Below are 14,350 nucleotides of genomic sequence, written 5' to 3'. Positions count from 1 at the left end.
CTTGATTACAGTCGTATGGTAGGATTATCTTAAACCATAACACTACTCTAGTTGATTGTATGTGAAGGTGAGATAAACTGCACTGTAGTACCTTGGCTTTACATCAATCCACAATAAATGTTGATTCAACAATGAGATTTGCATTTGAGGTGTTGCGATATGACAATTCTCCACATTATGCAAAGGTGCACTTATCCCTAACAAATGTGTTCCACTACCACTAGGGTCATCTAAGCGCTCACAACTGAATTCATGTTGAGATAAATACACACAACAAAATTGTTTTTCACTCTCATCTTTTTCTAGCCAAACCGATGGATTGGAGATTAATTGGATTGGATGTAACTGTTATCTACCCACATCCCATGTGTATAAAATGGGTTGACCTCCAACTCAACTTTCCTACAAGAAAGTGCTAGTACTCAATCCAAGAAGGGGGGAAAGAGTTGAAAGAAACAATTAACCATGAGTTCAACTGTAATAACTATTTCAAATGAAGACGAGATTACTCCTACCCAGAAGAGGAAATCTCAATTTGCACTTCTTTCTAATGTTTATTCTCTTGTAGCAAAGCAAAGTAAGCATGACATGAGAAAAGTCATTCACAGTTTCAAAGTTGGAATAGCTTTTGTTTTGGTTTCATTTCTCTATCTCCTTGATCCACTATACAAAAAAGTTGGGGAAAATGCCATTTGGGCTATCATGACTGTTGTGGTGATCTTTGAGTTCTCCGCAGGTTTGTTGCTATTATACACAATTACTGAAACAGTTTGGCCTTATGGAATTTCTTTTGTGTTACGTGTTAATTTAATATTTGTTTGATAATATATATGTCAGGTGCTACACTTGGCAAGGGTTTGAATCGCGGAATTGGAACGATATTAGGTGGTGGACTGGGATGTTTGGCGTCAATTTTGGCTGATGAAATTGGTGGAATTGGCAATGCCATTATTGTGGGCACTTCTGTTTTTGTTTTTGGTGAGGATAAGCATACATCAATGTCGTCATAATTTTCTTCTATGATAATTCTTTACACGTGGCACCACACAGTCATGAATAGGCAATGACAAGCATAAATTTGTTGATGAATATAAATAAGAAAAATGGTTTAAAACTACCAACAATTCAGTGCTTAACATAGCTTCCTTGAAAACTAAAAACGCATCTCTCACTGTGTCTATCATCTAATGGCATGAATCGTTACGGTTAAAATTAATCTAAAGAACATGATTGTGATAATGGATAGGCACAGCAGCAACATACTTTCGATTGATTCCAAGCATTAAAAGGAGATATGACTATGGAGCCATGATTTTCATCCTTACCTTCAATCTGGTTGTGGTATCTGGTTTGCACACTGATAAGGTCATGGAACTAGCACGTGAACGCCTGTCAAACATCGGCATGGGGTTTGCCGTCTGCGTTTTCACAAACGTGCTCATCTTTCCCATCTGGGCTAGTGATGAACTTCATTACTCCATAGCCTCCAAGTTTGAAACACTTGCCTGCTATATTGAAGGTAAGTCCTTAATTAATCTAACAAAAACAATAATAACCATCTCAAATTCTTAGCTTTAATCATATGATAGAAATATTCTAGAAACTCAACCATAAAATACAGGAATTAAATTAAGCTTATCAGTACTACAGTAAACTCTCTTTTCCTTTCTTTTATTTTCTTTTTTTTCTTTCTTTTCTTAACTTGAGTTTGAATAGTTCTGAGAAATCTGTAATATTTCTCCATTTTACAACTTGGAAGTCATCAAACACTATATATCTCTGAAATAGAGAGAGATTTTGTGTCATCAATGTAGGATACTTGGAGGAGTACTTCAGACTAGTCAATGAGAAGGAAAACCATTCCAACACCAGTTTTGCCAGTTGCAAATCAATGTTACACTCAAAGTCCAGCGACGAGTCTCTGGTATATTTTCATTAAACTATTATACCACAGAGTTAGAATGAAGAGCTAAATGTTTGAAAAAATAAATAATTAAAGATTCTCATGAGCAAAATTCCAACTCGTTAATAAAGAATCTGAGCCATTGAGTTATTGCACAAGCGATTCCAGTGAATTGGACATTACTGGTTGAACTGTATCACCTAGATGCATGAAAGAATCCCATAAAATTAACCACCTTTTTTTTTTTTGTGTCTTCCATTTAAATCTTCTCTAATTAGCTAAGACAGAAAAATTAGTAGCTTACGATGATCAGAATGTATGTTTCAGGCAAATTTTGCAAGATGGGAACCATGGCATGGAAAATTTGGGCTTTCTTATCCCTGGGACAAATACCTACAAATTGGAGATGTTCTTAGAGAGCTTGCTACTACCATTGTATCACTAAAAGAGTGTCTTCAATCTCATAGACAGGTCTGAAATTTTCATCCCCTAGATTTCATCAATCGTATTTAAAAATATAATAATATATTGACATTTTATTCAAATTCTATCATCAGCCCTCATCAGCTCTAAGACAATCAATTAGAGAACCATGTGAAGCGGTTGGGTCATCACTTGCGTGGACTCTGAGAGATATTGGAGAGAGTATAATGAAAATGGAAAGATGCAGGCCTAAGGCATTCATAGCACCAAAATTGCAGTCAATGAAACAAGAGCTTAGCCTAGTCACTTATTCCAAATTAGGAGCAGCAGAGAATGGTGAAGGACTAGCTATGGCCAGCTTTGTGTTCCTATTGATAAAGATGGTAGAAAAGGTTGAAGTATTAGTAGAAGAGGTTGAAGAACTAGGGGCACTAGCAGGTTTTTCAAACTAAATAGATTGATGTTTTAACATAAGAGCATTTGGTGCTGTATTTAACGCATCAGAGCCATTTTTTGGCATCATAAATATAAATATATGTATCCAACTGAAGAGGGAGGGGGGGGGGGGGGGGGGGGAGGAGGAAGATTGGGTTAGTGGAGGGGAGATGATGATGTGAAAAAGAAAAAAATGACTACTCTATTCCTGTTAGAATGATGCTAAGTCTGGGATTTGATATATACAATAATATAATTCAATAGAGTTTATAAAACTACAATGTATATGTAAGCAACCTCATCCAATATAATATTTTCTTTCCTATACATACCTTATCTATCATTTATCAGTAATCTCACAGGGTCCAAAGCTCCATTTCAGCTACTGGACAGAAATCGGTAATAAACCTGCAATTGCAAAATTGAAATATCAACTCCATTAAGGATATTAAAACCGGAGAAAGAATAATTAAATCTTGCACCTCCACACATACCTGCAATATACAAAACTGGGTTGACTTTCTAGCACTGCCAGACAAGAAGTGTACAGAGAACAGGGCACGTAATTCTCCTGCAATCCTTATTGCAGCTGCGTGAGATCTAGGGCAGAGAGGATTTGATTGGATGAGTTTTTCATGTTTACTACCATCTCAGACTTTAATGAGGGCTCCTCACCAACACTCAATTATAAAAAAACAACGCCCACTTAGTACACATTAATGTGTGTTTGGGAGAGTAAAGATTGAGTCCACACCTAACCTTTGGCATAATACACAAAGTGGTGGTCCCAAGACTTGAACCCATAACCTCAAGGTTATTAGGCCAAGTCTTAACCATTGAACCAATGGTCACCCCTACCAACACTCAATTATGAAAATTGGAAAAAAAAAAACTACTATAACACTAAGGAAAAAATATTGAGATAGTATACACATTTGCAAGCCACTCCCCACATAGAACTTTGCATAACAGAATAAAATCACGAATGGTGCCAGAAAATGTGCTTAGTCCCTGTCAAGCTTACCATTGTAGGACACAATGCCAATACTGTAAAAAGCCTACCTCAGTAACTCCCTTAACTAATAATTTGTAAAGAGCATTAGGACTAGAAGAAGATTTCCAATGCATAAATGGGCAAAGGATAGAAAATTCAGCTACTGTTCATGCAACTTACATGGTGTCATAGAACATCCTCACCCACACACACCAATAATAATAATGGTAATATTGTCTCCTTCCCATAGTTGTGATTATAAACAAAAACCACAAATGGCAATGACATTCCAATGTTCTTCATATATATAAAGTACAGTAGATAACCATTGGGGTTAGACTTCCCCCTCCCCTCCAATGTACCCAAAAAAAAAAAAATTACAGTAGACAATGTGAAAGACTACTTTGTATTCAATTTCTATTCCCTATATAAATGGCAATATGTGATAACAAGAATCAAGTACATTTTAGTATATTGCATCCACTGTGGAAATTGCTCCAGAAAACCATGCCTATTCAAAACTTAATTTGTACAAAATCAATTCTTGGCATCTGCCTCCAAGAATTTCTCCACCATCACTCATTATTGCATCTCTGAATCTTTTTTTAAATAATCACAGCAGGGTGCATCATTGTATAAAGAGGCAAAACTGTTATTTCGCCAAGTAAGCAGCATAAGTTCTCTCTTTCCCTGTTTAGCGAAAGCTTGAATATGATGTGCCAAACAATATTGGTCCATCGAGGAACTAGAGATGCATTGATCAAAGAAGAGCCGCACCTAACTCATTCTATTGTGAATAATTATGCCTTGGCAGTTGATTGAAGGTCAAAACCTTATCCAAGTACCCATAAATGTAGTGACCGTTTAAGAAATCAATGTTGTTAATTGTAGAGATATGCATAACTTCACACTTGATCACACTGGAGCTTGAGCTGCCTTCATTGAATTCTGCGTGCGATTGTACTCCCATTTGAGGAAGAGTGCATAGAGAAGCTCATTCCATGAATCGGGGACACCAGGCAGGCACCAGTGGCTACAGTCTTGACGGTGGAGAGGGGCCGGCCCGAGCCCTGAATAATACAAAGACAAGTGGCCATCTTTTCTCTGTGATGTCAGGTATGTTATGTTCAATAAATCCACTTTCTTCTCTTGTGACTTATCTGAGCATTCAGATAACACATCAATGACAATCTTTAAGTGAACCCATGTTTGGGATGAAACAGGCAGTGAACCAAATTCAGGCAATGTCTCCCGGTGACAGCTACCGCCAGTTTTCCAGTCACCACCACTGTCAAATCCGGTGAATTTATCAATTGGTGAATGGTATATTAACAGAACAAGACAATTGCATGAGCAAATGACCGTATTAACAGCACAAGTAATTTATTGACAATAAAACAAGGAAACAGTAATTAACAAGTTCAATATTTCTTAACTGCATTTTCCAAATAGCTAGTACTATTTCAGAAAAGTGATAGGCTTAACTAGAAGGATACTTGTTGCTGCAGTTATCAAGGAAAAATGGAAAATGTGGAATTCATCGTATTTTATCTAAATAGGATAGATTTCACTACAATCTGTATAAATAAATATTACACAGAACCAAAAATGCAATTGATAATTTTAAGGAAGTTGAAATACATCAGAACTAAATAAATTACATAGCATCAGGTCTGAAGAGTACTTATGGAAAAAAATCAATTCAACTCAACAAGAATTGTCCCTGTTAATTGGTGTCGGCTACATGAATCAGCCATTAAAAAGGAACACTTTCTCCATTCTGTAATACTGGCCATTTCCATTATGATCATTCATTTCAAAGTGGTCATGCTGGACTTTTTTTTACTATACTTTCTATATTTTATTCTCTTTCCCAGTTACCTCCTATAAAAGATCAAGGAACTCTTTCCAAAATTCTAGCATCAAATAAAGGTAGGATTATTTTGGAATGATAAACTTAAATAGTTGAGATGTGGATGCATTAGTTACATCTCCTTAAACTTTTGGCTTCCCAATGCAGCCAATCTTTGTGGGGTGTAACAACAATTGTTGGGAGCAGTAAAAAAATATTTAGTGAAGAGACAAACCTGAAGTGTACAGGAGCATAAGTTCGAAAGAAGACCTTGGTCTTGTTCAAATCTACTTCATTATCTATCCACTCCACCAACGTCTTAATTGACCTCTGAAAGGCGCTTTCTACACTCATCTCCATCTTCACTTCTTCCCCTTCTTGAAAGTAACAACCCCTAACAAGTATATGAATCCAAAGGTGAGGCACAATGTTTATTAGTTTAGGGTAAGCAAATGGTAGTAACAGAAGAATTACTTTACATACTTATGGACCTCAAGATCCTCATATTTGGTAAACTTGGTCTTATCAACATCTAATTTTTCAGTTACTAATTTGTACCCTAGATAATACTTTTTTCCTAAATTAAACTTGTAATTTGAAATGATAATAATTCCATCTTCCTACGCAAACAAATCTGAATTCACAAGTTTCCCTCAGTAAAACGGTCTCCTCTTTCACAGAAAAATAATAAAGTAAAAACAATATATATATATATATGAATAATCTAAGCCCAGATAAAGAATTTCAGAGACTATATTTACCCTCTTATAGTTTTCTCAAAATTCCACCAATGTCCAGCATTGAAAACCAGCACATCTGCACCTTTCCATTGTGAGGAGCTCCAATCCAACCGATCCACCCTCAAAGTAGACTTCACCTTTTCTGGAGCTCCAGCCGGAGCCCTACCTTGTGGCACTAGAAATGGAGCTCTGTAGTACTCAATGGTGCAGTTGAAATCCCCAAACTTGAACACCAAAAAACCAGAGTGCTTTGTGATTGGACTCCCGTTGACTTCAAATATTGAAGTCTTATTAGGAACTGCAGGAGACAGCATGCAGAGAAGGGACTCCCATTGATTTCTTCCAATAGAGTCACCGACAAATACAAGCCGGCGGTTCCGCAGCTTTTCCAGCATGTTCTTTGGATCAAATCTGCTTTCAAAAAAAGTAGTAGATGACCCAAATAACAAACTTATATATGTCTCCAATCATTTAGACAAAGTCGAGCTTAAATTATAAAAATGTTGAAAAGTTCCATTATGCACAAGTTGCTGACTATACTCGCCACATACCGAATTATCTCCCAAAGCCGATTAAAGGCAACTTCAGTTATATTTAAAAGAAAGAATGCTAAATGCATATATTTGAATGTTTTGGCAGGAAACACAGAAATAATAACAATCAAAATTCAACTAAACTGAACTAGAAGAGCTAAAAACAAAACAAAAAAACATGGATAGTGAAATTGGAATTAAGAAAGGTTGTTAGAACTTGTCAACAACAGCAATATGAATTTCCAATTGAAAAAAACACAAAAATTTAAACTTTCTTCAGCCGGAGTCATAAGAAACAAAATGGAACTAGCAAAGACAAAATTTTAGTTGTTTCAAAACATTGTTAAGCTGATTGTAAATAACTTAAGTGGCAAAAGACTATTGGCTCTTAATACTATACATGCTTGCATGTGCATATCATAAACAAATGAATGGATACCAAAAGTGCTATATTCTTGGCACTTTTCTTGATTTTTTTTTTTTTTTTTTTTGGTATTGCTCAATGAATACACATGCACATACAAAAAAGGAATATTCTATGATTAAAAATTAGATTAACTAAAATTCAAAGAGTCACTAATGTAAATTAGCTCAAAAAATTTCCGCAAAAGTTTACATAAATGTCATTAATCTATCTATATTTAGACTAAACTTCAAGAAAAAGATCAAAATAAACCTGGGCAAATTGCAATTTCTAGGTTGCCAACGCCACTTAGTGTAGAAATTATCTGGCCTGCCATTCTCAGAGCATCGAAATCCTTCGTCTAAGAACAAGCAATCCTCCGACCTATACAGTGGATAACTAATATCATAAATCCAATTACCATCAAACACGTCACAATCACCACCATCCTCTTCAAGAAACCCCGGCAGTGGATACTCCCCCGCCGACTGATTCAAGCCAAACCATGTCACTGAGTTGGGGTACCCAAGAGAGCGAAACCCTCTGGTCACAATTCGGAAATCCAAATAAAAGAAGCAGAGGATGAAGAAAACAGAGACAAAGAAGAAGCCAAGAATGCTAGGTGAGGGTTCTGGAGGGGTCAATCGCTTGAATTTCTTGAAGAAGTCTAAATGGGTCATTGTGTTCACTCACTCAGAGCTCGGGGTAGAGATCAATGGGGGATTTTCCCAAAAGGGTCTCTTGGGAGATGGGTTTACAGAGACAGAAATGGGTTTTAGAAGAGAAGAGAAGAAGCTGAGAAGTGCAAGTGGGTCATGGTTTAGAGGCCTCTTTTGAGTAAAAAATTATATAGAGGGAAGAAGAGTGTGGGTTCTCTGTGGGAAGAGAAGGGAAACACTGATTGGAAAACTGGTTGATGAACGGTGAATTTGTGAGTATAATTCTTTGGTATTAGTATCGAAACTGATTGATGAAACGCTTGACAGATGTAAAGTTGGTTGTTTTGAAGAAAAGAAGCAACCAAGAAAAAAGCATACGAAAGTTGAGCTCAGAGATCAGTTGCAGACAGAGAGAGAGAGAGAGAGAGAGAGAGAGAGAGAGAGAGGAAACAAACAGCTTGGGTGTTGGTGGGGGAAGAATTGAAGGGGGGGATAAATGTAGGTAATTAATTTATTAGATGAACAATCTGAAACCAAAATGCTTTATCTTCAATGAACCAGCCAATGTGAAAGCAGAGAGAGAGAGAGAGAGAGAGATTAGAGAGATCAAGCAGAGCGAGAGAGAGAGCGAACTTTGTGTGGACTGATCCTCGGGGGGGGGGGGGGGGGGGGGGGGGGGGGGGATCCGACAAGAATTACACTCTAATTAACAAACTATAAACCATTCGTGGGTTTTTTTTTTTTTTTTTTTTTTTACACTATGTTTGAAAATTTAAAAGTAAAAAAAAATGATAATTTTTTTAAAAAAAATAATTACTTAAATTATGATTGTGAGTTTTCTCTTTTTTATTTGGATAAGTAAGAAATAAAAGAAAAGAAATTATTATAATTTTTTTCCTTCCTGTTTGGTTAGATTTCATAAGAAAAAAAAAATTATTTTATGTTATATTATAAAAATAATTTTTTTATATTTTGTCAATCATAAAATTAATATTATGAAAATATAATAATTTGTTAATTTCTTTTCTCTCTCAATCTCTTCACTTTTAGAAAGATTAAAAATAAGGGTTATAAGATAAATTAATTTCTCTCTATTTAAATTATCTAAATAAATAAGAGAAATACATATCCCTCTTTTTTTTTTCTCTCTCTAAATCATTTAATCTAAAGATGTGTTAATTTCTTTTCTCTCTCAATCTCTTCACTTTTAGAAAGATTAAAAATAAGGGTTATAAGTGAAATTAATTTCTCTCTATTTCTCCACATTTCTCTCTATTTAAATTATCTAAATAAATAAGAGAAATACATATCCCTTTATTTTTTTTTATTTTCTCTCTAAATCATTTAATCTAAAGATGTGTTAATTTCTTTTCTCTCTCAATCTCTTCACTTTTAGAAAGATTAAAAATAAGGGTTATAAGAGAAATTAATTTCTCTCTATTTCTCCACATTTCTCTCTATTTAAATTATCTAAATAAATAAGAGAAATACATATCCCTCTATTTTTTTTTATTTTCTCTCTAAATCATTTATCTAAAGATGTGTTAATTTCTTTTCTCTCTCAATCTCTTCACTTTTAGAAAGATTAAAAATAAGGGTTATAAGATAAATTAATTTCTTTCTATTTCTCCACATTTCTCTTTACTTAAATTATTTAAATAAATAAGAAAAATACACATTCTTCTATTTTATTTTTTTTTTTCTCAAATCATTTCATCCAAAATGGTGTTAGTGTTTTAGCTTTATAAGACCATCTCCAACGGTGAACCAAACCCAGCATCAAATTCAAATTTTGATGAAAAATCTACTTTTTCAAGTTCCAACCGTTGCACCAGATTGATATCAAAATGAGATTTCAGCAAAAAAAGTATCAAACTGAGAACGAGACACAGATTTTACCAAATCACTGTTACTAACCGTTGAAAGAGGTACACCGGTCAACCAGCCGGTTGCCCGGCCGGTTGATCAACCGGTCAACCAGTAAAAGATTCAAACAGTTCAGGAAAAAAAGTTCAAACCGTTAAAAAAAAAAAAATTTCCTAACCGGTCAACCGGCCGGTCGACCACCCCGGTCGTCCCGAAAAAGTTCAGAAAGTTCAAAAAAAAGTTCAAACAATTCGCAAAAAAAAAAAAAAAAATTTTGCCTATCCGGTCAACTGGCCGGTCGACCACCCGGTTGTCCCGGGATAGATTTGGTGAAAGGTGAACCGTCAGAGCGAGTGGTATCAATTTAGTGAAATGGGTCATTTTTTATTCAAATTTGATGAAAAATTTGAGTCACCGTTGGAGATGCTCTAAGAACTACTCCGAGCTGTTGGGCAAAATGCGAGGGAAGAGTAACAGGCATGCTTACTGACATGACATTTAAAGATATTTCTTAAAAAATATATTATTAAATTATTTTTTAAAATAATATTTTTTCATGATTATATTTTTACACGATCATATTTTTTAACGGTATTATTTTCATAAACAATCAAATGTACTGGAACAAAGAAAAAACACGAAGTAAATATAGACAAAATTGAATGAAGCTCTTTGCCTAACGATAGACTCTAGCTACTTGTGGAGAGTCAAAAATATCTCGTATAGTTATTTTGCCTCCTCCCATAAAGTTGCTCTAATATTTAAAAATAAATAAATTATATATTATATACGTAAATATGTTTAATATATATAACCCGGATGGACTAAAAAGGGGAAGAAAGATGAAAAACTCTTTCTCGCCATGTTTTTTTTTATCATAAAGTAATTGTCATTCTAACAAATCAATGATATAAGGCTATCTTTAATTTAAATTCATATCTTTTATTAAATTTAAATTTAATAAAATTTTTGTAAAAACGACATTCTAACCGTTTCACTAAATTAGTATCAAACAAAGAAAATCATAATTTTTTTTAATCAAATTAAGAGAGTATTTAACATTTCATCAAATTTTGCTAGTAACTATTGGTGGACGACCGGCCAGACAATCAGATTGAGAAAGATTTGATGAAAATTTACACTAGACTCAATGACTAAGCAGATGACTAGTCAAATTTAATGAAACGATTGAAGCGCATCATATCATATCAAATTTTTACTCAAATTTAATAAAAAATTTGAATAAACGTTGGAGATATCGATAACAAATATCATTTATCAATAACTCTAGTCTTAGATTTCTAAATTAGGTTATTGAATGTATAATATTGTAGCCAAAATTAAAGAGTATAGATTATCTTCAGATAATAGATGATATTATTTATGTATATATATTGAGAGGGTAATTTATGATCTGGAGTTGGGCCGAGGTGACGGCCGAGCAGGTTGAGGGCCCAGCGGTGTATGGGGCCGAGCTGATCAACTCTCCGCCCGGAAATGGGCTGCCAGAACTTGGGCCGGGCAGAGTTGGACTGAGTGAGTGTCACCCCGGACCGTACAGAAACCGCTCGGCCAGGAAGTGACCGGTCAGACCAGGATGCTCGGTCCGAGGATGGTTGAAACCAGACAGACCGAGAGATCGACGCCCGGAAAGGCGCGGTCAGCCGAGGTAGTTGATTGACCGGCTAGAAGGCCAACCAAAGGAGGTGCCCGGGCTAGGCTCCGCCGAGATGCCGCCTAGCCCGGTCCTTCATGTGTTTGTCCAACTAGGCGCATGGGTTTGACACATGATATGACCGAGGTAGGGCAGCTCGGCTGCCGAGCTCCAGCTGTGATGATAGGCAGTTGAGATTAGGTGATGAATGGCATGGTTTATGCTGACAGATGGGATAGTGGAGCCACGTGTTAGGAGATGGCAGGGAGTGGATATGGAGCTCAGTAGGTATATAAGCATGTCTGCGCCCCCCATACGCACACATGAACATCTCTGTAAGAAAATCCTTAACACTCAAACACTCTCTCCCTTCTCTCTATTCCCTCTAAGGTGTGTGCTAATTTGACCGTCGGAGGGTGTTTCCGGCCACACACCGCCGGGTAGCTCACCGTTATTTGCTCGTAGGTGATCGGATATCGACGGAGCTCGGAAGAAAGGAATACGGGCACGCCGAAATATTTGCTCCCCGTACAATTGGCGCCGTCTGTGGGAAGCTTGACAGACAAAACCTTGTCTTCCAGGTTCATCTGATCGCCGTCCATGGCGAACAACGACGAGTTCCCGTTGTTCGCCATCGACGGAGCCACCCCGGAGTATACCCGAAGGAGAGAGGGACCTCCTGCCGTCCACCCAATGGCTGACTTGGGGACGCCCACTGGAGGACAGTCAGGAGACGCGCGGGATAAGCGCGGACGAAGTCATGGACATTCGCGGAGCCCAGACGGACATCGGCGGAGGAGAGACTCACACGCCAAACGTCTGGAAGATAAGTTGAGGGATCAAGACGCTGTCATCCGGCGAATGACGGCGGAGATGGAGGATCTAAAGCGACATTTCAAAGGGAAAGGTGTAGCTGGAGTGGGAGACCACAGTGAGCGCACCCCCTCCCGCCGTTCAGGCGGTCAGAGTCAGCGACGTACTCAGTCCATATCTATTACCAGGAGTTACCAGGTTGGTGATTCCGACGTGCATGCAGAAAAGTCTAGCGCGCAAGACAGCACCTATAAACCCTCACGTCCGGCGACGACGTCGAGGTACTCTTATTCTGCTCAGTCAGAGGACTTACGGGCAGTGTTAAGGGAGCGGGCTCGCCGGCGCGAAGCTCAGAGAATACCAGCTTTCCAGCGGCTCTCCTACGGGGTTCACGGCAGTGAGGAGGTCGGAATGCCTCCACCCCGCCAAGCAGTGCCAATATTTGAAGACACAGACCTGGCCAGGCTGAATGCCACCCCTTTTTCCTTGGAAATAGAAACAACACCGCTTCCGGCAGGCTTCCACCAGCCTAAGTTCACGCTCTACGACGGCAAAACCGATCCTTATATGCATGTGAGCCACTTCCGACAGGTCATGGCCGGACATAGGCGAAATGACGGACTTATGTGCCTAATCTTCCCGTCCAGTTTAGGTGAGCTGGGCTTAAAGTGGTTTGAGAGGTTGCCGGAAGGGAGCATACAACGGTGGCATCAGTTGGCCGAGGCGTTTGTTACGCGCTTCAAAACCAACACAAAAACACCAAAGGAAGTCGATCACTTGCTGAGTGTCAAGATGGAACCGTGCGACACACTGAAGGCATACAATTCAAGGTATTGAGAAACCTTCAACGAGATCCTGGATTGCCCGGTCAACCTTGCAATCACGCAATATAAGCGTGGTCTCCCGGTCGGACATAGACTGCGGGACTCGCTTACCATGCACCAGCCGACCTCCATGGGCCAGCTCATGCAGCGCATCAATGAGCACATCCGAGTAGAGGATGATGCGTCAGCTTCCACCGTGAAGGCCACTCCGGTCGGAGCAGACAAGAAGACAGCAGGCAAAGTGCACGCAGTTGGGCTAGAGTCCAGCCGCTCAAATGACCGAGCAGAGGAATCAGACCGAGGTTCAAATCGTAAAAACCGGGGTAGAGGACGTCGGAATGACCGGGATGATTACCCCCGAGATGACGTTGAGGACGCAAACAGAAGAATGAAGGCAAGGACTGGCATAACCACGGTCTTCAAGATTCCAATCTATCGCATACTTAGTGAAATCCGAGACGAGGAGTATGTCCGGTTTCCTGCTAAGTTGGGCGATGGACAAAAGGGCTACAATCCGCGGTATCGTTGTACTTTTCACCGGGAGAGGGGCCACCGGACTGAGGATTGTTTGCCTTTGCGACAACACTTGGAAGAACTGGTTGCAGCCGGGCATCTGGACCTTTACATTGATGGCGGCGTGAAACCAAATCAGGCTCCGGTCAATCCCAGGGGACAGGATGACCGAGATGCACCACCACAAGGAGTTATTAATGTCATCCACGGCATCGTGGAACCGGAGCGTGTTTGCGAACTTCGGGGCATGATTAAGAAGGCAGAGCATATGAGGGAAGTTTTGTCAGTGCAACCTGCCATCAAGAGGGGGAAGACAGAAGAGAAAGACGTGATAAGTTTCACCTCAAGAGATTTAGAGCGTATCCAGACGCCGCACAACGATGCTCTTGTGGTAACACTACGCGTCAAAGAATTTGATGTTAGACGGATCTTGATCAATCAGGGAAGCTCGGTCGAGATCATGTATTATGATGCGTTCAAACAGCTCAAACTCCGTGAGACAGACTTGGCTCCGGCCACTTCGCCACTGGTTGGATTTAACTCGCAGCCGGAGTGGCCATTGGGAAAGATTATCCTGCCGGTCAAAGCGGGATCCGTGGTCAAGCAAGTGGAGTTTTGGGTGCTACAAGTGCCTTCAACGTACAACCTTATCCTTGGAAGAGGATGGCTTCACGCCATGCAAGCCGTAGCATCGACCTACCACCAGGTGATGAGATTCCCCTCGGCTATGGGGGCAAT

At 38.8% G+C, this 14,350-nt stretch overlaps 2 protein-coding genes and 1 long non-coding RNA gene across 5 annotated transcripts; 1 reads left to right on the top strand and 2 right to left on the bottom strand.

Moving 5' to 3' along the window:
- The first annotated feature begins 355 nt into the window (after nucleotides 1–355).
- On the top strand, nucleotides 356–2,819 carry LOC114286837 (aluminum-activated malate transporter 14-like). Its single transcript, XM_082905407.1, has 6 exons — nucleotides 356–736; nucleotides 838–978; nucleotides 1,247–1,519; nucleotides 1,815–1,924; nucleotides 2,231–2,374; nucleotides 2,461–2,819. Exons 1-6 carry the CDS (start codon nucleotides 466–468, stop codon nucleotides 2,776–2,778), a joined length of 1,257 nt encoding a protein of 418 aa, XP_082761533.1. The 5' UTR covers nucleotides 356–465; the 3' UTR covers nucleotides 2,779–2,819.
- On the bottom strand, nucleotides 1,379–3,394 carry LOC145807384 (uncharacterized). 2 transcript variants are annotated; one of them, XR_014350427.1, is made up of 3 exons: nucleotides 3,256–3,394; nucleotides 3,094–3,169; nucleotides 1,379–1,505 (listed from the first exon to the last, which is right to left on the bottom strand). It is a non-coding gene; the product is annotated as an uncharacterized LOC145807384 (long non-coding RNA). The 2 variants fall into 2 exon arrangements; XR_014350428.1 differs by having other exon boundaries at nucleotides 1,387–1,508.
- A 583-nt stretch (nucleotides 3,395–3,977) lies between these two features.
- Nucleotides 3,978–8,644, bottom strand: LOC114287717 (protein trichome birefringence-like 10). Of its 2 annotated transcripts, XM_028231163.2 has the most exons (4): nucleotides 7,557–8,644; nucleotides 6,369–6,758; nucleotides 5,843–6,001; nucleotides 3,978–5,043 (listed from the first exon to the last, which is right to left on the bottom strand). In XM_028231163.2, the coding sequence occupies exons 1-4, from the start codon at nucleotides 7,961–7,963 to the stop codon at nucleotides 4,671–4,673; spliced, it is 1,329 nt and encodes a 442-aa protein (XP_028086964.2). In that variant the 5' UTR covers nucleotides 7,964–8,644; the 3' UTR covers nucleotides 3,978–4,670. The 2 variants fall into 2 exon arrangements, with proteins under 2 accessions (XP_028086964.2, XP_028086967.2); XM_028231166.2 differs by lacking the exon at nucleotides 5,843–6,001 and having other exon boundaries at nucleotides 7,557–8,593.
- Nucleotides 8,645–14,350: the final 5,706 nt, after the last annotated feature.

The sequence above is a fragment of the Camellia sinensis genome, chromosome 14 (genome assembly GCF_055761805.1).
Source record: "Camellia sinensis isolate YWXY chromosome 14, ASM5576180v1, whole genome shotgun sequence".
NCBI lineage: Eukaryota > Viridiplantae > Streptophyta > Magnoliopsida > Ericales > Theaceae > Camellia > Camellia sinensis.
Note: the sequence above shows the minus strand (reverse complement) of the source record. Positions and strands in the feature narration are given on the sequence as shown.